Raw genomic sequence first — 26399 nt, forward strand, 5'->3', positions numbered from 1 at the left:
GAATGAGCACAATTTGGAACCAATGGGAAATCTACACATCAAGTCTGAGATGTTATGCTACCAATACTTCTCATTAAATAGTGATAACAATTTAATCTTCAGTTGTCAAAATCCAAGATCCAAGATAGTTGCCTCAACTTAATGAATTTTAGAATTGATATACAACTCTCCATGATGTTTTAGATTAAATTTGGTTGAAATCCATTCAAATAACAAGAAAGAGTATCATTTTGAAGCATAATATTGCCTAAATTCCCCTGCCCATAAGTCCTCTGGGGTCGAATAAGCTTTCTGAATTTGAGAAATAATTAATGAGTGCCCATCCTCAATGATGTTTCCGACCAAATTTAGCTGAAATCCATTTAAGCATTAAGAAACAATAGCATTTTGAAACAAAGTATTGACTACCTTTCCCATCTGGGGCTCCGCCCACTCCCAGGTTCCTAGGGGTCAAATCAACTTTCTGAATTTAAGAAATGATAACCTACCTGCTTTATTCTTTCAGATTCAGATGATATTTACTTAGGCATTAATGATTGGTAGTGTTTGAAAGCACAATATTGTCTAATTTCACTTTTTTGGGGCCATGCCCCTAAGTCCTTTGGGGTCAAATCATATTTCTCAATATAGAATTATTTGCCAACCTCTACTGATGTTACAGATGAAAATTGAATGAAATCCATTTAAGCATTAAGGAAGAGTAGTGTTTTGAATCAAAGTATCGCATAACTTCCAAGGGGAAATGCCCTTGAGTCCCTAGGGATCAAATAATTTTTCTGAATTTGAGAAATAATTCCCTTTCCTCAATGATGTTTCAGACCAAATTTGGTTGAAATCCATTCAAGCATTGAGAAAGGGTAGCAAAGTATTGACTATCTTTCCCCTTTCAGGCCCGCCCCAAAGTCCCTTGGAGTCAAATTAACTTTCTGAATTTCAGAAAATGATTTTCCACTCTCAAAGATGTTTCACACCAAATCTGGTTGAAATCCATATAATCATTAAGAAGGAGTAGTGTTTTGAAGCAATACATTGATTAAATTTCCCATTTGAGGCCCTGCCTGCCTCAAGGTCCGTAGAGGTTGAATCAAGTTTCTGAATTTAAGGAATGATTCTCCACTCTACATGATGTTTCACACCAAATTTGGTTGAAATCCATTCAAGCATTAAGAAAGAGCACCATTTTGAAGCAAAATATTGTCTTATGTCCTCTTTTGGAGTCCTGCCCCTAATCCCTAGGGGTCGAATCAAATTTCTGAATTAAAGAAATAATTGCCTACCCTAACTGATGGATCAGGCCAAAGATTATTGAAATCCCTCCAGGTAGGAAGGAGGAGTGGGGATTCAAAGCTAATTTCAGCACCTCCCTCTTTTTGGCCCTGTTTCTCGAACTAGGGGTTGAATAAAAATTCTGAATTCAAGAAATGATTACTTTCATCCATGATCTATCAAACCAAATATGGTTGAAATCCAATGCGGTATGAAAGAGAAGTAGGGTTTGAAAAAGTATATGCATGATGCAGTGGATACAGCACAATGGTTATATGTCATTTGACCCAAAAGGTTTAACAATGCATGAAATTTCAACATTAGTAATTTGCTCTTTGAATGACTTTGAAATTTGGTATGGGGATGAAAGAGGCAAGGATGTTGAACTAATATTATGCTTTTCCTATTCAGCCTCATACTTGTAGCATATGGTCCTTGGTTTTATTGATTGTTTTTGTCTGTTCTTACCTGTCATTATTTATATACTTTACATACTTTAATGAAACTTGCAACACACATTTAATACAAATGTAAAACATGCTCATTGTCAACAAAGATGTGCTCCCTTTTATTGCAAAATTCAAAATGAACTAAATAAAGAAATGAATATTTATTGAACTTTTACATAATGTCTATGTATGGAAATAGAAGGGGCATAACTCTGAAAGTATGAGATATAAAAACCTGTGGTTTATGTCACATCCCTTCACTTGTTGCATCACCATATCATATTTGAAATAAATTGAACGGAAAAGTTCCTTTCGTTTTTTACACAATGCCAACATCTGCCAATAAAAGGTGCATAACTGCTAAAAAGAAATCTTTGGTAACATTAATTTGTTTTGAGTTATTTTAGAATGGAATATAAGTAACAAGTTTCATTAAAATCAGTCTTTAAATAAAGGTACAAAGGCACTAATAAAGAAAAGATAATAGTGACAGTGATGGGTATAAAAAGTAAATAACCAGTGATTCATTGCTAAAGATTTTATTCAAATAAATTGGTAGCATTTAATATCTATAACAAATTTATGTATAAGATAAAATATATTAAATACATTGTATAGCATTCTACATCTGGGTAAAATTTGCAAAATATTCAAAACTATATATGGGTATTAACAAAGGGACATAAATCTGGATCATTAAGGATATAATTCTGTGAACATAAAGGGAGACAATTCTAAATGAATGGACAGCAGGACAACTCACTTGTTCAAAATATTATCCATACTATACAGAGATATGTATACAGAAATATATTTCACTTTTTCCAAATAGTTTTGAATTAGTTTGGACTACATGCAGCTAAAAACACAATTTCACACTTTGTAGGGTGTGTTTTTTGGGAATGGGTGGGGCCACTGCACTAAAACACTTGGTAAAAAAAAAAAAAAAAATCCATTTTGCCTGACATGGTCAATGACAAATAAATCTTGTTCGATTTCTCGGTGGCTAATATTTTTGATTTGTTGGTCATCAAATGCTTAAGCAAATAAGCAATAGAAAAAATAAAAATAAGCCAAAACATCAACAGGAAATCACATTTTGAGAATTTCACAATGTAAATAATAGGAAAAAGAAATAATCCTATTTGATTGTGTTGTGATTATGGATGATAAGTATATCTGAATCCTATAGTGCCTTTCCAAGTATATTTATCTAAAAAAAACCAAAAAAATAAAAGAAAAGAATTTTTTTTTTATCTCCAGTTGAAGTCACAGTGAATTATTCTCGTTACAAACTACACATCCGTTGGGTTAAACAAATACGCTATAGGTTTCATCAATACATTTTTTAAGGGAGTAGCATTACTTTATTTTTACTTTTAAACATTGATAAATAAAAAAAAAGACCAATAACATTTGAGTATTTGGTATATGTTTAAAAGTGTTACTTTCATAAGTATGTATCCTCTACAACTCTGTAGTGCTAAAATTATTGTCCGGTCTACAGATATATATATACTTGTAAATAAGATATATATATATATATATATATGTGTGTGTATAAAAACTATACATATCCATGTGTAATTTTACCTAGTGTAAATATCGGCACTGATCTTCCTTTCTCAGAGTAAGAAAGGATAATTACATGGTGGTACCCTATCATTACCTCCAGATCTATTGTTTACAGACCTCCTGAACCGTTCTTTCCCTCTGGAATAATCGTTTGTGGATCTACACCTTTCCAACCTTTGTTTGTGTTTTTCTATCTCCAGAACTATCATTTGAAGATCTATACTTTTGGAACTAATGTTTGGGATATTCACCTCCCCAAATATTGACTGGGTATTGTTCACTTGTTTGATGTATCACTGGGGGATCTTTTCCTTCCTATACCATTGTTTTCAGGATCTTTACATCCTAAAATATCTGAGGATATTATTTAAAAAAAAAAAAAATAAAGAATAGATGTATTGCAGTGATATGAATGCCTCTGTTGCTGAGTGAAATTAGAAGCTTTTTATTGTTGTTGACTTCGTTGTACATGTTTTAGAGCAAGTTGTCCATTGACTAAGGATAGTCATCAAAGTAGATTACAAGTTGGCCTGGTTTTTAATTTCATCAGAGGTGATGTCACTTTAAATCACACCCCAGTTATCATTTCATTACTTTTTCTGTTACTTTTAATTTCCATAAGATTCAGGCAATGTCTCCAATTTAGTCATACAATTTTTGTGAAAATATTAATCAACATTTTTAAAAGCTAATTGGCCATAACTTTTGAAAAGTAAATTCACCATGATTACATCAAAATTTGACCTGCATATCATCACATACAACTACATACCAAATTACATTTCTAAGAAGTTACCAAGAGGAACAAAATTATGACGAAAAAATGGCCAAGTGCATCGCTTTATGGCCCTGACCATGAAACGACAGGGACATAATTCCTGTTGGAGGGTATCAAAATTGTATTCTTCAGTAATTTATAAAATAAAAAGTAAAATGCATTAAACTCATATAGAATTCACAAAGCAAGATCTATATTCCTAGACATATTTTCTCGTTAACTACAACCATCATGTTACAATGATGAAAAAACAAAAATAAAAAGATACTTGAACATGGATACTAGTAAATAAGATGTTAATTAAATGTTTTAAAAAAAAAAAAAAACCCAGCTTATTCTTGAGGATTTTTATGTTAAATTCAATTTTTCAAATTCCTACAGAAACGTTACTTTTTTCAAAAACAAATAAGTAACTAGTATTATCTACTAATGTCTAGAGAACAACGTCAACAGCAACTTTTTTTTTAAAAGAAAATTTAGCTGGCAGGATACACATCGCTAGGCGTATAAAAACGTTAAGTGTCTTCACACCTCTTTTACATGTAGTAATGAAAACTCTGTAAGTCATATCCTTAACAAGTATTTAAACAAGTGTCATGTTATATCTCAAGTCATAATATCTGATGTCAAATCATTATATATGACGTCATAAGTCAAGGCTGTGTAATGTCATGTCATGAATTGAGAATCTAACACAGGAGTGCTGATGTACTACTAAATAATTATAAAAAAAACTATTCATTTCATTCGAGATTAAAATTTGGTAAATTACAAAGAATTGATCAATTTAATTAATAAATTCAAAAATACATGAACGCTGGTGTTAGATTATAAACACATTGTAGTATATCTATATCTAAGTGGTCTTTAAATAAATGACGTATGTCATGTAAAGTCATGAATATGTCCAAATGTCATGTATCATTGGTATATTTAACGACAAATTAATGTAAAATCTGGCATGATGATTTTGATAAAAAATTCAAAATAGATATTTGTTGATATTTGTTTTGCTATCAGTACCACTAACAGGGGTTTGTAACAGTGTTTCTGGGCGATGATAGTTTGTATGGTATACTATAACTACAAGCCCTTATCCCTGCAGGCATAGTTACAGCTCCCCCCCGCCCCCCAACTACTAACTACTAACAAAACTGGAATCATACCTTACAATTTGTTAAGTCCAAGAAGTGGCTGGAAAATGCAAACAGCTTCATCAACATTAAAACAAATTGGACTGATGTGCATAAATGTGACATCTTTCATATAAATTGTGAAGTTATTTACCATACTTTTTAAAGACATGTCAATAAAAACATTAAAACAATTGAACGCCAAGTTAAGTAAACATCTTAACAGTTCAGTATATGTATACCTATTGTTATCACAGATTTCATCAACATGTAACATACATACAACCATAAATTGGACAAAATCAAATAGCCATTTGCAAACATATAATCCTTAGGAAACTGGTGTGGGATTATTTAGCTTTGTATCCAAGTCACACCTCGTACCTTATTCTACTTATTAAACAAGGTGGCCATAGGCATGTCAAAATGTTTCAAAATATCATGTTACACAGGAATGTATTTGTATAATGATAAAGTTGAACTTACAGATGCTAATTCTGTCAAAATTAATTAATTGTTTATTTGATACTACAGAAAAGTATAATCCATCACGAAAGACATAACATTATCGTAATAATGTGGATATATAGCAATAGATAGTAATAAATGTTAAATTTGTAAACATAAATATGACGGGACGGAATTACGATTACATAAAGTCATGAAACTTCACAAGGATTCCTTTTTCGTTGATTACATAGGGACTATAGTTATCAATCCACAAGTTCATTCCTCCATACATAAATAAAACCAATAAAAAAGTTTAAAATTTATTTTCAGTGTTACTTGATTTCATGAGAAATATCAATCCACAAAATTGTGAGCCTTTAAATTCTTAAAAAAAAAAAAAAAAAAAATTTGAGTCCCACAAAAAATACAGGATTAAACAGCATCAGATCAGTTTATCTGACAGCAGTACCAATATTTTAACAAAACACAATGGATGAGAAACATGTATGAGTTTCATTTTCTATGATCATGTGTTAGCTAACACTAATGCTAACATCCCTTTTGAGCACTGAACACTAAAGGTTTATAAATCACATCATACCACAGCAAACCTTTGGCAGTTCCAGTCTGTAGTTATGTTTTCAGAATAACAACAATTAAAATAACAACACAGGAATTAATGATTAACTTCATATTGGAATACTGGTTTTATGATATGTTTGTGGGTTATAGCCAGTCTGGAATGCATAAGGTGTGCTGTAGCATAGTCAAGTCATGAAAATAATGATCAGCACTTTTACGAAAACACATACAAGTCAACTGGAAAAAACAAAGTTCTCTCTGTCCTGCTTCCCAAGGTACAATAGATAATTATCATGTAACTGGCACAACCGTATAGTGTTTCTAACAATGTCAATTACCAGGTACTGGACCTGTAATATAATGAGTGGTCTCATCAACTACAACCATTAGATTAAAGAGAGAGGTTACCATGCAGTAGATATGTACCCCCTTAAAAAAAAAGAAAGAGTTCTACACACAGGTACCAGTAGAATATCTTTTACAAAAAAAAGTTTTGGATTCTTGTCTGCCTGTACTCAGATACATGTCCAATTGTACACCCTTCTTATTCTACTTTATTATAATATTTTTAAAACAGTCAATATTTCATGAATGAGTGTAAAAAAAAAATATGAAAAATATCAAGATCTTTATGATGAATTGAACACCTGTCAACATTATATAACAAAAACAAAGGAATGATTAACACAAGGTAGATGTGACATTTTATCATATTTCTTGTTCAATAACATACAAACTTTGATATAAAACTAGATTTATAACAGGACAGAGTAGTTTTCAGTATCACCAAACTTTGATATAAAACTAGATTTATAACCAGGACAGACTAGTTTTCAGTATCACCAAACTTTGATATAAAACTAGATTTATAACAGGACGGAGTTGTTTTCAGTATTACCAAACTTTGATATAAAACTAGATTTATAACAGGATGGAGTAGTTTTCAGTATTACCAAACTTTGATATAAAACTAGATTTTATAATCAGGACGGAGTAGTTTTCAGTATCACCAAACTTTGATATAAAACTAGATTTTATAATCAGGCAGAGCCATTTTTAGTATCACCAAACTTTGATATAAAACTAGATTTATAACAGGACGGAGTTGTTTTCAGTATTACCAAACTTTGATATAAAACTAGATTTTATAATCAGGACGGAGTAGTTTTCAGTATCACCAAACTTTGATATAAAACTAGATTTTATAATCAGGCAGAGCCATTTTTAGTATCACCAAACTTTGATATAAAACTAGATTTTATAATCAGGCAGAGCCATTTTTAGTATCACCAAACTTTGATATAAAACTAGATTTTGTAATCAGGCAGAGTTATATTTTGTATCACCGAACTTTGGGAGGGGGAAAGGGAATTGGTACAAATGATATAGTGGGCTTATTACCAGGCATGGGCTTATTGATGGATAGAACTGCTATCAATATTTAATATATAACGAAATTTGTAAACAGGATGAAATGTACTATAACTATAAGCAAACATTAACCAATGGAACAATGTCAACTATGCTAGTAAGATAAGATATTTTGATTTTAGCTTCAGTTTTTAATTAATACAATCACTGTTGTCATTTCATCAAGAAAATCTTGAAGAGGTACAATAATATCTTTCTAATTTATCATCTCTCTAATGTGAAATTCTCTCCACTATGACCAAACAAACTAGTCCCAGCAAAATTCTTCTTTACTTGTGAAAAACTAAGCAACTGGAAATCTCTTCAAATCGGCGAATTATTTGATTCTCAGGAGACATCATGAGATTCCATTTTCAGCAGTATTCTCTAGATATAATTTCAAATTAGGAACCTAAAAGTTTTTTAAAAGTACTTTTCCAAATAAATCTTGAATGCTTTCTGATATTGTAGCTTCAAACATTATTTCTTGAAAAAGAGATATAAAAATTTTTAATAAATGTTAATCATGATTTTGCTGTTCCAGTATCTATAATATACATTTTTGTGAACATGAACTATGATCAAATTTTAACACTTTCATATTATAATTGACCACTTTTTTGAACTAGGCAGAAAAATACATTTCAAGACTAAATCACATCATGATGTTTTTAGATATGCTAGTTCTCAAAGCTTGAATGGACAATTTCATTTCCCTTAACTACAGTTGAGGTGGGTAAATTTCTAATGGTTTCCTCCAAGATCTCCGAGATTACTATAAATAGCTACAGGATTACCAGTTACTTTGAATCACATCGGGATCATCCATTACTATAGATAGCTACAGGATCACACAGAGTTTGCTCCCTTCCTCACAGTTACCAGCGGATGGTACCATCACCCGTGTTACCGTGGTAACCTGGTTGGCAGGCAGTGAGTTGATCAGAGATGCAGCCTCTATGTGAGGTCGTGGTCCAGGATCATGCAACATCCAGAAATCTTTGTCAGAATCTCCATTCATCCTGGCTTCTTGGCTGCAATGGAATGCAGAGACATTTATTAGATAAATTTGGAACGATGAAATTTTATTTTGAAAGAAAATAATGATTATTTATTACTACTGTAGAGTGGACAAACACATACACAACAGCATACGTAAATGCTTGAATGTACCAACTTCCATATCAATAAGTACAGTTTGTTGGACTACCTTCTATAAAAATTTATGCTGACAATGAAACATGAACCAATCCTTGATCTTCTTAATCTTTACTAATGCTTTGGATAGAAATGAATGTTATAGATTGAGGATTTTCACTTGATCAAACTGAGATGGACTTGACAGCAATAATAGTATTTGCCGCAACATAAAAATACAGAAGCATAGTGGCATTCTCACCAGTAGACACTATACTGTCCTCACTATTACACAGATCTTACCCGTTCTTGTCCTTTGTTTCCCTGCCAACAACACTATTGTCTTTTACTATACATTTGCAGCCTGAATCCAGGTCAATTGCTTTGTGAGAACTTTTGAAAATCTCGTTGTTTTGGATACAGCCTTTGGATACCATTGAAACAACTATTGTTTTGTCACTTAGTGACTGAAGACGATTTTGTTGAACCTAAAAGAAATGATAACAGTTTAAAGTACTGTTCATAGCCATATATGTTCTTTAAAACATCCAGTGGAGTTCAGCTTATTGCAGGACAACCATATATCATTTAATGGTATTTCTCCACTGAAGCTGCAATGAAGCTAGGTTTATCACAAGGCATAGATTCACTGTCATACAAGGCACAGAGTCATTGTTGTACAAGGTACAGACTCGTTGTTGTACAAGACACAGACTCATTATTGTACAAGGCCATACCCAGTGTTGTACAAGGCACAAACTCATTGTAGTAAAAGGTCATATATATTGTTGTACAAGGCAGAGACTTATTGTACAAGGCCATACTCACTGTTGTACAAGGCACAGACTCATTGTTGTACAAGGCAGAGACTCATTGTTGTACAAGGCAAAGACTTATTATTGTACAAGGCACAGACTCATTATTGTACAAGGCATAGACTCATTGTTGTACAAGGCACAGACTCATTGTTGTACAAGGCAAAGACTTATTATTGTACAAGGCATAGACTCATTGTTGAACAAGGCCATACCAAATGTTGTACAAGGCACAGACTCATTGTAGTAAAAGGTCATACACATTGTTGTACAAGGCACAGACTCATTGTTGTACAAGGCACAGACTCATTGTTGTACAAGGCACAGACTCATTGTTGTACAAGGCAGAGACTCGTTGTTGTACAAGGCAGACTCATTGTTGTACAAGGTCATACCAAATGTTGTACAAGGTACAAACTCAATGTAGTAAAAGGTCATAAATATTGTTGCACAAGGCAGAGACTCATTGTTGTACAAGGCACAGACTCATTGTTGTACAAGGCACAGACTCATTATTGTACAAGGCAAAAAGGCAAAGACTTATTATTGTACAAGGCATAGACTCATTGTTGTACAAGGCACAGACTCATTGTTGAACAAGGCACAGACTCATTGTTGTACAAGGCCATATCCATTGTTGTACAAAGCCATATCCATTGTTGTACAAGGCCATATCCATTGTTGTACAAGGCCATACAAGGCCATATCCATTGTTGTACAAGGCCACAACTACTGTTATACCAGGGACAGACTCATTGTTGTACAAGGCAGAGACTCATTGTAGTACAAGGCACAGATTCATTGTTGTACAAAGTCATATCCATTGTTGTACAAGGCCATATCCATTGTTGTACAAGGTCATACCCATTGTTGTACAAGGTCATACCCATTGTTGTACAAGGCCATATCCATTGTTGTACAAGGCCACTCATCCGCTTGTCTAGATAAATGATGTTTATTAACTTAAACACTCTTAAAACTAATTCAAATCCACTGATAGTCGATCAAATATATTGACGTAGGATCCTTGTTTACACCACGTGTCAAGACTCGGGCTGATCTAGACTACACGAAAACCTATTACGTCACCACAAATGTTGTAAACAAGGTTGTTTTGTATATATAGTTACTGTCAAAAAGTCAATGTTCTCGCTCGCGTTAACAGTGAATTAAATATGAGTAAAACAATAAAAGCAAGTGTTGAGTTTAAACATTTAATATAGAAATTGATAATAAAATTTGTGTTCCTTAAATTATGTTTTGTTGCCATTTTTCTTCGGGTAAGTAAATACTGGATTTGGGCAAGTGAATTTCAAGTTTCACTTGCCCGACAGACGAGTTGCTGAAAATATTTTTTTCTAGCCCTGCATATCCATTATTGTACAAGGCAGAAACTCATTGTTGTACAAGGCCATACCAAATGTTGTACAAGGCCATACGCAATGTTGTACAAGGCCATACCCAATGTCGTACAAGGCCATACCCAATGTCATACAAGGCCATACCCAATGTTGTACAAGGCTATAACAATTGTTATACAAGGCAGAGACTTAATGTTAAACAAGGTCATAATCATTGATGTACAAGGCACAGATTCATTGTCAGATCAACAAGGTAACTTTGGATAGGTCCCATAATGTGCCTAATGTCGTACCCAGAAAATGACAAATCCATAGTATGTAATCAAAGTTGTAGTTTTGAAAAACTGATTACCTAGCACCAAATAAAGGCAACAGATCTAGCACTTTTCTAATAAACTACTGTAATACATATCTATTATACAAAAATGTGTCAATGAATTGTCAACCCTGAATTTACTGATCTACTAGGAAGAAGTATGAGATAAACTTAAACTTACCAAGATAGATCCATTCTTTTGTAATAGTACAGCACACCTTTGATTTCCAACAATATCATTGGTTGAAATATCAGCCTCACTCTGACAGGAAATCCCGTGGTCTCTGTTGTCAAATATTCCATTTCCTTGAATGTAAACCTGAAAAACATTTTTTTTAAGCCATGGTTTATATAATTATTCCTTTACATTCCATTAACAAGCCAGGTTCATTTAAGGATGTGCCAATTTGGATGGTGGCGTTAAGCCAGAGTTTCCAGAGAAAAACAACCAGTACCTGCAAACTGCCCCATGTAGGCCTCGAACCTGCGACCCAGAGGTAGATGGGTGGTGATAAAGATGGTCAGACACCTTATCCACTCAATCATCGTGGCCCCTTTTACATATCATGGACTTTAATAAAAAAAGCTGTGTCTAACTACACATTACTTTGTAAAGTGGACATGATTAGTGTATAAGCATAAAATGAAAACCATTGACAAGTTTCACTGGTGTAGCTTCGAAGATATGAGCTGTTCTGACAGATGGTGGCAGTATAACAAGGTTATACATGGTACAATTAAATGGTGGCACTCTTACAAAGGTTTTCCCACAAAACAATTGCAGTTTTGCTGGACAAATACTTGCTTCTCAAAATGGTGACATTTTACCAGAGTTACAAATGGTACAATGTGTTAATTTCCTTTCGCAATTTAAATCATTGATTACAAATCCTGATTTTCAAATTTGTTGATTAATAACAAATTACTGTTTATATTCAAGACAGTTTATGCTGTTCCCTATAGGCTGAATACTTCAAATTTTATGACAATAGTTGAGAATTTCTGGAGGTAAATCACCACAAAATGGTTGCAGAAGTGTCTAGGCAGTAATACTGGGAAGGTTATGAAAGAAAAACAGTGTACAACAACAACAACAACAACAACAACAACAACAACAACAACAACAACAACAACAACAACAACAACAACAACAACAACAATAACAACAACAACAACTTACATTTCCATTGCTAGAAGTCACAACCCCATTTCCACAGTTACATGTGATACTGTTGTCCTGGACAAATACATCAGAAGCCTGATCGATGAAAACGCCGTCACCACGGTTACCATGAATGGCATTACACTGAATTGCAACTTCATCATTGAACATGACCTTGACCCCACGGCCTTTAAAATAAAAATAATAGGTACATCGTAATAATACCAACAAAATGCTAAGACATGTATCAAAACAAATGGATTTGTAAGTAAATATTTTCCTATATCGCGGTCAGCGAGGCAAGGCTGTCCGGCTGCACCAATTTTGTATATTCTTCAGGCGGAACCACTGGCATGCGCCATTAGAGCGAACCCAAATATAAAAGGAATCAAATTACCTGATAATACAGAAACTGCAATAAATATGTTTGCAGACGATACGCAACTCCTTGAATCTGACGAACAATCAATTGAAGAATCATTCAGAGTGCTTAATGTATATCAATCAGCGTCTGGTTCAAGAATTAATTTAGAAAAAACTACCGGAATATATTTAGGTAGATGGAAGAATAAAGAACCCGTATACAGCAATATCTCATGGACACAAAAACATGTAAAAACATTAGGTGTACATCACGGTTATAATATAGATAATAATGCGATATGGGAAGAGAAAATAAAGAAAATCAAAGCATGTATACAAGTATGGAAAAGTAGACATTTAACTTTATATGGCAAGAGTCTAATTATAAGATCTCTTATCTTTTCCTTAATTGCCTTTGAGACAGAAGCTCGAGGTATACCTGAAAAGTATATTAAAAGTATTAATTCGTTAATTTGGAATTTTGTTTGGAACGGAAGAAAAGACTTAGTGAATCGTAAAATATTATCAAAGCATTATCATGAAGGAGGTATGAATATTATAGATGTGAAAGATTTTGTTTTTAGTATACAGGTAAAATCTATGTACAAAATATTAAAAAGTGACACTGATACATGGAACGCGATAGGCAAACACTGGCTTAGGTCTTTGGATAACAAATACAGAATCGAGTTTTTTGTTTGTAAACTATCGGACATACGTACGTTGAACCTATCCAACTTTCCATTGTTTTATAAAAAACTGTTAGAATCATGGTCAACTTATCAGAAATTAAATTTAAGACATGTAAACAGAAACGAGATTCTTAAACAACCGCTATTCGGTAACCACTTTATTCAATTTAATGAAAAACCTTTATTTTTTACCTCATTTACGAAAAGTGGCATCTGTACAGTCAACGATATATGGGATGTACAAAACAAGAATTTTAAAAAAGACCGTGATATATACTCTTTGTTAACAGATAAGCGAAATTGTATGTCTGAGTTATCGAGATTAAAAAATGCTTTTCCAATAGTATGGTTAGATGAGTTAAAGGGGAACAACAGAGAGAACAATGATTATTTATACCCTATTATTGATAGTAACCTAAATATTATTGGAAGAGATGGGAAACCGCTCACTATGAGAAAATTAAAACCTAAAATCATCATGAATACACTGAATAAAAATCTGACACCGAATTGCAAATTGAAATGGGAACAAACTTTTCAAAAACAATTTGACTGGGAACTGGTTTGGGATAACATAGAATTAACATTTACGACAACACAGATGAAGGAATTGCAATGGAAATGTATACACAACGTCATTTATACTGAAGTAAAAATAAGTAAATTTAGTAATTCAGACGGAAAATGTCATTTTTGTAAGACAGAATTAGAGGATATTTTACATCTTTTCTTCTCGTGTAACGTTGTAAAATCTGTCCTTATTCAATGCAGAAATAAAATATTTGTGAAGTTCCCAAGTTTTAGGAATGAACTTTTGACTCCAGAAATATTAGCTCTGGGCTATCTGGAAAAAGGTATCTTTTCTATTTTATTTAATAGTGCGCTAATTGCATTCAAATGGACAATGTGGAAATGTAGAAATGATATAAAACATAATAGTATTAAATATAGTATCAATCAAATGCAGAAGAAAGTTCAATCAGTAATAGTTAGCAATCTAATTTTATATGTAAAGTCCAATAAAAAGAAAACATTGCCTATTGAATATGCACAAAATATACTTAATAAGATACTAGATCAATGAAAGAGGCATTCTTTTATTACAAGTTAAATGTCAAGCTATGTTTAAACATATATATTGAATAAACAACTCATTTGTAAAGAACAGGATTACAATTAAAAGTATAAAACGAGCACTGTGATGAAGAGAGAAAAAAAAAAGAGTTGATGTGACGTGATTTGAGAAGTTCCAAAACATGTAATATAACACTTGTTAATTCTCTTATGCATCTGTTGTGTAGTTAAAAAATTAGACTAATTATCATATATCATATATGTCTATGATTAGGATCTGTTATGTATACCGTTCTTTTGTGTATCTTAATATTTGTGACTTGTAACCGATGATAACGCAATCTGTCTGTCGTCCGCATGTTTATCGTTTCATTTTTCATGGAAGGCCGTATGTGATTTATCTGTGTGTCTGTGAGTATGTCAGTCTATGTGTCTGTCTGTGTATGTTAGGGTGTGTGTGTCAGGATGTCTGTCTGTGTGGCTGTATGTTTATTTGACTGTCATGTGTTTGCTAGTGTGGCTGTCTATGTTTATGATTGTGTGCATGTCTGTCTGTCTGTTTCTCTGATTGTCGGTGTGTCAGGGTGTGTCTGTCTGTGTGTCTGACTGCCTACATTTCTGTCTCTCTGTCTCCTTGTGTTGTCTGTGTCTTTGACTTTATGGCTGTCTATCTGTCTCAGTATTTACTTTGTATATTGGTCCTGTTAATGTTTGAGTTAATTAATGCTAATATATTAGAATGAACGTAGACATTTAAAGAACGTCACGCTTATAACATTCTGAATGAACGTAGACATTCGAAGAACGTCACGCTGAACGTCATGCTGATACTATTCTGAGTGCTCAAAAAAAAAAATCACTAGAGCTTTCTCCTGTCTTTTTCTATTCTCAACCTTATGTACAGAGAAAGAAATAGTTAGTGTACGTATTTTCATTTTTAATATTTCAAATAATAATAGGCCATTTATCCGAAAAGTGGTGAACTCAAGATTCTGTTTGTCCCCAGTTGTGATGTACTCATCTATAGTTTCATTAATACAGTTTTTAACCTGCCTGACATGTTCTGCTTCCCCTAAAAGGTTTGATGTTGTGCTTCCAATATCCCCTTCCCCTTTGTATATTGTCTAGATTTAGTTCTAAAGAAATACACGTGTGATCAGTTCTGTAACCTGGAAGAATTGCCGTGGCTTTAATTTTTGTAAAAATATCACTTGTAGTTAAAAAATAATCTAATCTGCTTTGCCGGATAGGTGTTTTTTGCCTCCAAGTGAAAGTTTTCTGTTCTGGATAAAAATTCCTCCAAGGATCAACAAGATCAAAACTATTTATAATATTATGAATGCTTAACTGACATTTAGGGTTGTTATTTCTTACAATATTATGAGTGTCCATATCCCTGTCCAGAACTCCAATCCCCACATATAATCATAGGATACCCTTCCCAAGTTTTCAACGTTTCACTAATGTTTTCAAAAAACTGAGGTTTATCTAGGTTGGGCCCATATATACATGTCAGTATTAGCCTATTAGTATTAATAGACATATCCAAAATAATAAACCTACCTACTGGGTCTAATCTACTACCATGTATAGTGTAACTAAATGGATTTCTGAACAAAATAGCCACACCTGCAGATCTAGAGTTCATATTATTGAAAACACACTGATACCCCCACTCCCTTTCCCATAATTTTTTCAACTTTATTAGTACAATGAGTTTCCTGTAAACAAACAATATCTGCTCTTTTTTGTTTCAACCAATGGAACACATCCCGTCTTTTATGTTGATCAGAGTACAAACCCCTTACATTCATAGACAGAACTTTTAAATTAACCATGAGTTAACTTAGCTGTGCTAATGATACTGTGCCAGAGAAAAGCATCCAATCTACCTACATTCCGATCACCCCTTCTACATTCCTCTAGTGTACTTATACCGCTAAAATCGATCTCTGTCAACATTACTGCCCTGCTCGAACCTTTATGACTAGTGATGCCGGAAACCGGAAGTAGTATTCTAACGTTATGCCGGACCTGAATTCCGGATATCTTTGGTGTCGTCAAAAAAAAACAAAAAACAAAAACAAAAAAAATCATACAGATTATAATTTCTTCTTTATCCTCCATGTTGACTGGAGTAATCTCACAGAGAACAGCTCGAGGTGACCATGGTGTGAGTGGACATGTTAAATAGCTGAACCCGTAGACTCCTATTACCCTTGTAGTGATAGTTGATCATAGCAGGGTTCAAGTCCAAGTCCGGCTGAGATGTGATGCAGTCCTTTGCTGGCTGTAATAGGGCACAGGTAGGATGATATGGCATCTCCTTATCAACATACGACTTGACAATCACAGAACTGTTGGGTGGTACACTGATGTTCTTCTCTTCCGAACTTCTCACAATCCCAAGTCTGAAATTGTTCCTCGCTAGGTCCTTTTCCATCGAACTTAGACATCTAAACGCTAGGAACCATGGCGTATGTAGATCAGCTTCCTGTAGGAATCGAATACCATGCTGTTGACGACAAACCTCCAAAAGAACTGAGAGGATGTTGGTTCCTATAAGTAAAGGCACTCTGGAATTGTACGGACTATCCGGAACAACCAGTAAAACACAGTCCTGTAATGTCCTTCCTGCCAGTCCTGTAGCAGCTATAGTTGTCTCTATAAATCCTACATATGGTAGAGATTGTCCATCCGCACACTCAATGTTGAGTACACAAGTTAATGGCTGTATAGGAATATGGGACAGCTTCGAGTCATAGTAACACTTGGCAACCGTCGATACTGTGGAGCCTGTGTCTAACAGTGCACGAGTCTCGTTTCCATCAACATAAATCTGGACTTCATTGGCTGATCCAATCAATCCACCACTTTCCTGACAAATATCTTTGTTGGGACTCTGTACTGTTTGACCTAATGGTGTCCCCTCCCCATTGGTCCCTGTCCATTTAAATGCTGCTGCTGATGTCCACGAGGTCCTGACCTCCTAAAGTTAGGTCTCCTGATATGATCCAGTCGCACTCTACAGCCATACTGTAAGTGACCAAGTTGTCCACAGCGGTAGCACTCAGGTTCATCTGTATATCCTTCTGCAGCATCTCCCTGGAAGTCTTGTTGCGGGAAATTCTGTCTCTGTTGCTGCTTGTGTTGCTGCTGTTGATGCTGATGCTGTTGAGGCTTGGGTTTCGGTGGCTTACTGTTGCTGGACTTCAACGCCCGGACTTCTGAGGTAAGTTGTTTTATCATTCTCTCCAACTTCTCATATCGTTGATCATCGGGAGAAGGCATATCACCACAAGACACCTTGACAGTAGCCAACTTCCTCTTATCTGCATTCACCTCTGACTCAATCTTCCACAATTCCACTTTGAAGTCTTCGTAGCCAGCACACAGGTCATACTTTGCTGCGGAATTCCTTCAAAGTAGGTCTAAGACCTTTCCAGATCCTGCTGTGTAACATCTGGTTACGTCTAACTGTAGGAAGTGGCTCCATCCTAGTAGCCTTCGTCAGCAAGTCCTCGAGACGACATCCCCATGTTGCAACATCCTCAGTCTCTTCTTGTCTGGCATTGTAAAACTTGCCCATCAGAGCCTCCTGATCCTCAACGACACCATAATTACACTCCAACTGTCTTAGTAAATCAGCAATAGAAGCATCTGTGCCGAGTCGCATGGCCACCTTACCAGCATTACCTCTAAGGGATCTTCTAACTAGCTGTCCTAATGCCTCGGGTGTGATAGTCTTGTCCTTCCTCAAACATTCCACTTCATAACGCCAAAGATCGTAGGTTGTCTCCCCCTTCACTGTAGGATCTCCGCTGAATGGTGGTAATCTGGCATTCTGGGTAACGATTAGGCGCTCAACATCCTTCTTCTCATCCTTAACCTCACCTAGCTGCTTCACATATCCAGCCATCCACTGCTTGAAGTCCTCAGCGCTATCACACCTGGGAGTAACACCTAGATCCTGGAATGCTTGGACCAATTTTGTCTCCATCCATGGTGAATAATGCACGAGAAATTGTACAAAAACACACAAGTTGAATAACTAAAAAAAAAAGAAAAAAAACCTGGTAAAATACTAGCCGCAATATACCACTCGGCTAGAGAGAACTTCTCTTTAGCTCGATTGGTTGAGCGTCAGACTAGTAAGCCAGGGGTCCCGGGTTCGATTCCTAGCGGAGGCAATTAGATAAAAAATGACCTCTGCAACATTGGCGCCCATGTAGGGACCCGGGCATAGTACTTAGCCATGACCCATCAGCATCGCTTTAACCCCTGGAAACTCGAGGACGAGTTATTTCCTGGAGGGGGAGTATGTAACCCTGGTAAAATACTAGCCGCAATATACCACTCGGCTAGAGAGAACTTCTCTTTAGCTCGATTGGTTGAGCGTCAGACTAGTAAGCCAAGGCTCCCGGGTTCAATTCCTAACGGAGGCATTGAGATGAAAATTGACCTCTGTCACACACCAGTGGTGGATTAAAAATGGTTAACCTCACTGCTTTCATACAAGCATTAAAACTCACCTGGATTAGGAGACTTTACCAAAAAACAGAGAAATGGCAAGCAATACTAATGTCATATATTGATACAGATCTTCTTGCTGTTAGTGGTACTGAATATATAAAGCTTTGTATAAACAAGTGTAAAAATAAATTTTGGCAGGATGTTCTAAATGCCTGGTATAAAGTGCAGTTAAAATATAATATTAAAGCCTTTCAGGAAAACTTAATTAACGTTCCAATTTGGTATAACAGTAAAATTCTTGTTGAGGTAAAACACTATTCCTTAAAAAATGGTATAAAAGTAACATAATAATCATAAATGATTTGATGAAAAACTCAGAAACTGGCACATTTTACCCATTTGATGAATTTATTCAGAAATATAGAATAAACACTAATTTTCTAGAGTATCATGGTCTGGTCTCGGCTATAAAAAAAAATATATTTCCTCATACGATACACATAAAGTACTTAATATAACTTACCCATACATACCAATTAACTTACAGATGTTCTTTAGAGATAGAAAAGGTTCAAAATTATTTTATAATCTTTTAAATAAATCAGAATTGATTCCAACAGGCACCAAAAAATGGAACTCACTGTTAGACGATATTGACCACTCATCATGGACTAAGTATCATAGAATCCCATTTCAGGTGACAAACAGTGCAAAACTTCAATGGTTTCAGTACAGAGTAACCCATTACATCTTGGTAACCAATTCTTTACTTTTCAAACTAGGACTAGTTATCTCCCCTCTCTGTGTTTTCTGTAATACTGAAACTGAGACAATTACCCATGTTCTATGGGAGTGCCAGGAAGTTCAAAACTTACTTCAGTGCTTTAAAACATTATTAGAAGCTTTATTAATCCCTTTCTCGGTAAACAAAAAAGCGTTTATTTTTGGCTTTCTCTTTCAGAACTCTCTTCCCAGTAATCGTGTTGACAATGAAATTGTCATAATCATAAAATAGTACATTTATAGAATGAGATGTTTTCACAACTCTCTAAATATAAATGTTCTTATAAATATAATTAAAGAAAACTATTCAATCCAGAAATATATTGTAAAAGGTAAAGAGGACAAATAAAAACAACAATTTGATAACGAATGGAAAAAATGGGAGAAATTACTTAACCTGTAGTCTTTCAAATTCCACAATTCAATTTTAAATTTTTACTACTCATGATCTCTTGATGCCCCTGTCTTAGCCGAATATTTTAGAAGCACATATTAGTAGTTTCAAATAAGTAGTTTTTGCAATTGTACAACAAAAATATCATCATTTCTTGTCTTCAACATTCTACCATCAGACCCCCCCCCCCCCCCTCTCTCTCTCTCTCTCTCTCTCTCTCTCTCTCTCTCTCTCTCTCTCTCTCTCTCTCTCTCTCTCTCTCTCCTAATGTGTGTGTGTGTGCATGCGTGGTTTATGGTGAGTGTGTGTGTGGGTGTATGTGTACATAATCAAATATAATATTGGCAGTGTATATATGATGATGATGAGGATGACAATAATCGATGTTTGATGATGATGATGATGATGATGATGATGATGATGATGATGATGATGATGACGATGATGATGTGATGATATTGATGACGATGAAGATGATGCTGCTGATGATGATGATCATGATTTTGTCATCACCAGGTTTCACGATGATGATGGATGGTATTGATCTGTGTGATTGTGTGGGTATATGCCATTGTGTGTTTTTTGTAATGTCATTCATGTTGAAAAATGTGCAAAAAAAATTAAAATTAAAAAAAAAAAGTTGGCCTCTAGGGAAAGTTCCCGGGGAGCTACCAGATATAAAGAAACCCATAAACATTATTGGAATTATACTAATTAATTCGAAGCAGAAATGAGCCATGAAATAGTCATCTTTGGACCTCCGTAGAAACAATCAATGAGACATTGCAAAACACTGGCAATCGAGGATGGACTGATTGGATCTCAAATCATGCCTGGAGGACGTAAAAATGTGTATAAAGAAAAAGAATACAAATTTGTTGAAATGTGTACTCAAAATTTAATGTTAAATGTAATCTCGTGATACAGCTGGACAAAATGGCCTCTCCGTAACACATTGAGGGCTGGAATCGGTTTCTAGCCGATATAGTGCATTACTGTTGTTGTATATAAATGCTGTGTATTAATCCAAATTCAGATGTGCTGTGTTTACATTCATTATATCATATTGATTGTTTTCATTAAAAAAAAACTTGTTTTAATAATTTGTCACAATATGTGTAGATAGTAGACAGATTTTTCTAGAAAGCTCGGTTAATAGAATGACCTGTGTGCTTCCGGAAGTTTCTAAATCTAGAAAGCTCGGTTATTAGAATTACTTTTATGTTTCCGGATGTTTCTAAAGACAAATGTAAACAAGCTAGGTACCTGCCAGTCTAGAATTATCCAGAAAGGAACTTTCTAGAAACCTTTAGTGTATATAAACCTGATGGAACTGAGCCTGAGCTGCCTTTTGAAGTATTAACGCCTTGGGTGAGCTAAATTTGAGACTTCAGTCTGTGAAGTGTGGAGTTTTACAGTGATTTAGTGATAGTGCCATGTGGACTTGCACTTATATATACCCAGTGAGGAAACAATTCTTGGAGTATTCTTCAGATAGCCTGTTTTCTGAACAATCTATGAATTCCTCTTGATTTGGAGGATTTCCACAAAAAGATAAGTTTTGACTTTTGATTAATTAGTAACTAGCTCTGTACACCATCGCAATATTTGTAATTCGACTGTATCTAGCTGTTTGGTTTTCTTTGCTGTACGTTAATTTCATTACTGTGCATACGTAAGTAAAATTTCTGTTTTAAACAACATTTATGTTCAAATTATAGTTTTAAATAGATTACGTGAGGTCAGTAGGCTTCCTGCAAGACGCCGTGTCGCCTGTTCCTCTAACCCAGACCGATACATCCTCATAAATTCTTCTGTATTTTTCAGGATTATGTAGTCTTCTACATATCTCACAGAATGGTTTCGATCCCCAGTTATCGTTGTACTTTGTCTGGTATCGATTTCGATTTTCGAATAAACGAGTGAAAGCTGTTTTATCAGTTTTCATCTTAACTAAGTATTTAGATAAATCTGTAGCATCTTTAAATCTAGAGCTGTCGATAAATGTATCCGGAGAGAGGTACATAGAATAGTTTGCTCCCCCGCGAACAACAGGAACCAACGAATGCGTTTTGAAGACTTTAAAAGCTTTCTCTGTCATATAATCGCGACAAAGAGAGTTTTCAAAGGACAGGTAGTAGCGTGTATCCTTCTCTACATTATGTAGGCAGTTTTCACCCCAATTAGCCGCTCGCCCCTTTTCTTTACACCTCAGATTTCCACATCGGCCATAAATGCTTACATCCATGTGTTTCTGCAGTACTTTCACATATGTCTCCCGCCTTCCGTGTGTATTACAATTACCGACGAACCAGGCTGCGGTCATATTTTTTCGAATGGACAGTTCACCTATATCAGTTGCAGTTCTGTTTCTAGAGTTTAAATGTTTGCTCTCGAATGAGCCATACCGAGACAATATGTCGGAGTCTCGACGGTAATTAATTGTCCAATTGAACACCCGCTGCCATCTCTTCAAATTATGACTTATAGGTGGCGGTTCGACGCCGTAATAAACCCATACTTGACCGCGAGATTTAGCAGGAACATTTCCTCCCAAGTATGGAGTGTGGAATATCACGGCATTCTGAGAAGCCATCTTTGATTTATCTGTTGTCAACTCACATTTGTAGTCACAGTCATTGAACATTTCCAAACCTCCCGACAGTGGAACATTCCAATATAGGACGTATTTAACAGTTTCTGTTGTAAGATTGGTGTCATTCTTTTCCGAACTGTACCCGATATATCTAAAGCCTACTTCAGCTGGTATCAGTGAAATCCAGGATCGTTTCTGTGCGTCAATGTAGAAGAAGCCAATAAACCCGATCAGGACAAACAATGACAGTCCATAATACAGAACATACTTTCTGGTCTGTGAAAGAAAAGAAGATGATGATTAGTCACAACATATCACACATTACCAATGATTATTTATCTTCGATATGTCATGTGGACACTGGGGTCTCTAAAAGTGTAATTCAGGGGGTGTCTAAACACAATCGACATTTTGCATTTTCTGGTCCATATTGCCAATGAAAGCTATTTTCACATTAAAATAACTTCGTTTAGCCAATAAAATTCAGAATTTATGTATAGGTAGTAAGATGATCTTATCCGAGTTTATCTATACTAATCCAGTTAGGAGAACTCGGATAGAACATGGTAAAAATAACTAATATTACTAACGTAAGCTTTCGCTAAGACATTCGACATAAATACATACAATATATGTTTGTCAGTAGGACAGCTCCTCCATGTGTCTCTAGAAGTAATTATAATAATTTCTGTGTTGCATATATGTACGTGTATGGTTATATGTTGCATATATGTACGTGTATGGTTATATGTTGCATATATGTACGTGTATGGTTATGTGTTGCATATATGTACGTGTATGGTTATACGTTGCATATATGTACGTGTATGGTTATGTGTTGCATATATGTACGTGTATGGTTATATGTTGCATATATGTACGTGTATGGTTATGTGTTGTATATATGTACGTGTATGGTTATGTGTTGCATATATGTACGTGTATGGTTATGTGTTGCATATATGTGCGTGTATGGTTATGTGTTGCATATGTGTACGTGTATGGTTATGTGCTCTTACACCATTCATAGATGGATGTTTTAAAGCTACATAGAATGGCATGCTGACGCTGGAATAATCGCAAATGCCAGTCAGCGCTGTTCATCCATTTGGTAAATTTTAAAATCTTGATACCAAACTATGTTTGATGATGGGCATTTCGATTCAAAACATGTACAGTAGAACGCCAAATATCCTATACATAAATCCGAATTTTATTGGTCAAATATCAAATAAGACATATAACTTTATGTATAGTACATACAAGCAATTTCTTTATTTGGTTAGAGTTACGCAAAATATTGCTGTAAACAAAAACTGAAGTCATTTTAATAACAGTTAAGGTAAAGGTTATAGTGAGATCCAAGGTCAAATGTCAAGGTTAGTTTTTTTCTATCTCTTTAAACTAGTAATTTGTTTTGTTAACATGAACTTATCAAATGTAAATGGAGACAGGTGATGTATCACGTGCACAAGACTACCAAAGGTCAAGGCTGTGGAGCAAATATCAAACTTTAGTTGTTATTTCCTGTACATATTTTGGTAATGAAAACGAGCGTTCTAGAATAAATAAGCTTTAATGCTTGATGCCTGAAACTCATTCTAATGAAACTCCGCATGTTGTAGGAATTGATCTGTTAAACTGCAAGCTTGCTGCCTTAACACTTGTTTTAAAGGTCCCAGATGTAAAAGGTCGTTTAATATGGAATAAAAAGTAAATTATGCAATCACATTGGGTTTCTTGTTATTAGTAAACAATTCAATATTACCGACTTACCTGTAACACTGCGTTGTCAGTCATTTTTTACGGTGTGGAATGTATCTACTCCTGGTTTGGCATTCGAGCACAATGTTGATTATCTTCTGTCCGTCTGCGGCCGAGTGTAAGGTTCACCTTTCACCGGTCTGGTGTCCGATTGTAATGTTCATCTATTTTTCCGCCTTTAAACCAAGTATCCTGACTAACATCTGTCCGTATGACTTTGGAGCGGGATATTATTTTTGTCTGTCCGGCGTCCGAATGGATTTGTTACCTATAGATCATCACAGCTGACATCCATCTTGAGGTATCTATCCAAAGAACAAAATTAAAATAACATTGTAGGAAAATAATTTGGTTTGAAGATACGGGACGTGAGAAAGCGGCACAGCCGCCTTTCTATAGGAGAACTGTATTCTGCAAAGGAAACCTGAACATGACATACATCAACATGCATGTAAAGAATCTCGAAGAATCACGCGGCTAAAACAAGTAGAATGTTTACCAGATATGCATGTTTTGTCTCGACGACTACGGCATTGAATTGCGCATACGGTGCTCATATCCTAGACGAATCATGTCAATGTTTATTAATTAACGTGCTGAACGTCCGTTATTACGGGCCCCGTCAACATTCATTATCTAACGGGCTTAACGTCCTTTATTACGGACCCCGTCAACATTATTATCTTACGTGCTTAACATCCATTATTACGGTCCCCGTCAACATTTATTGCCCGCCCCTCAGGTCCCTTGGGAGTGGGGACTAGATAATTCATCATTTTTCTTCATCTTTGACTTGGGAAGATTTCTGCTACCAGGAGAAGAAGTCGAAAATATTAAATTGTTAACGGACGCACGACGCACGGCGCGGGAGGAAGGTGATCGCAATAGGCCATCATGAGACTGTCTCAGGTGACATAAAAACCTTTAGGGCGTGGTCTGTTGTTATTTCATTGAACAGTTCGTTCGTTCACTCAGGTTACCTGTAAATGGAGACCCCGTTTTGTCCCCATACTTTTTTACTGTTAATATTTAGGTGAAGACTTCGAGATTACTATTTTCTTTAAAATTGTCAAAAAGCAATTTATGGACGGAAATTTATCTGCAACATAGAATTGTAGGTGAAAAATCAATTGTTATAAAACAGGTAAACACAGAAAGATATACTTTCCATCATATGCAGCACGAGTCTTGCGTTCGACCCCGGTATCGGTTAAATTAGAATAATAGGCGGATTATTCTTTAAGTAGTCATGTTAAACGAGATTATTTATTTGAATGTTTCGATGTGTGATATGTAAGTCTTAATAAACACGAAGTGAATTTCAAAATGGAATATCTTATTTCCCGTTATTTGTGGTAATACCAGAATTGGAAAAACAGAAGGGTAGCTTCCTAAACTTTATGCCATGCAGATACAAGATTGTGAAAAATATCGAAGGAAAAATATCATTCTATTTATTGAAAATAAATGACTTTTAATTAGAACATTATAACTTTCCACATAAAAATCTAAAATAAGATTTGTTTATCAAAAAAGATTTTCACTATGAAAGTAATGTAATTTAATAAAAATTCAATTTGCATTTTTTTAATGTCTTGAATAATGTATTATACAGGATGGTACCTGTAACATAATCAATGGTTTAATTCAGGAACTGCAAGTACATGTTACTGATCTTGAGAGAGAAATAACAGATCTGAAGACGAAGAAACACCCATTTACACTTGATCAAATCATTAATAACGAAAGCAAGGTATACAAAACATATCTTATTTCAATCTGATCCCACATGGTTTAATGAAATAAGACACTGATTTATTTTAATG

The 26399-nt window shown here is 34.9% G+C and overlaps 1 protein-coding gene across 1 annotated transcript; it reads right to left on the bottom strand.

The window, feature by feature from the left end:
* Window positions 1–21945: 21945 nt before the first annotated feature.
* On the bottom strand, window positions 21946–24609 carry LOC132564588 (alpha-(1,3)-fucosyltransferase C-like). Its single transcript, XM_060229238.1, has 2 exons — window positions 24586–24609; window positions 21946–23085 (listed from the first exon to the last, which is right to left on the bottom strand). The coding sequence occupies exons 1-2, from the start codon at window positions 24607–24609 to the stop codon at window positions 21946–21948; spliced, it is 1164 nt and encodes a 387-aa protein (XP_060085221.1).
* Between the last annotated feature and the right edge of the window lie 1790 nt (window positions 24610–26399).

Source organism: Ylistrum balloti, unplaced genomic scaffold (assembly GCF_031769215.1).
Source record: "Ylistrum balloti isolate Yb309-2 unplaced genomic scaffold, AGI_CSIRO_Ybal_v1 Utg372376, whole genome shotgun sequence".
NCBI classification, from domain to species: Eukaryota; Metazoa; Mollusca; class Bivalvia; order Pectinida; family Pectinidae; genus Ylistrum; species Ylistrum balloti.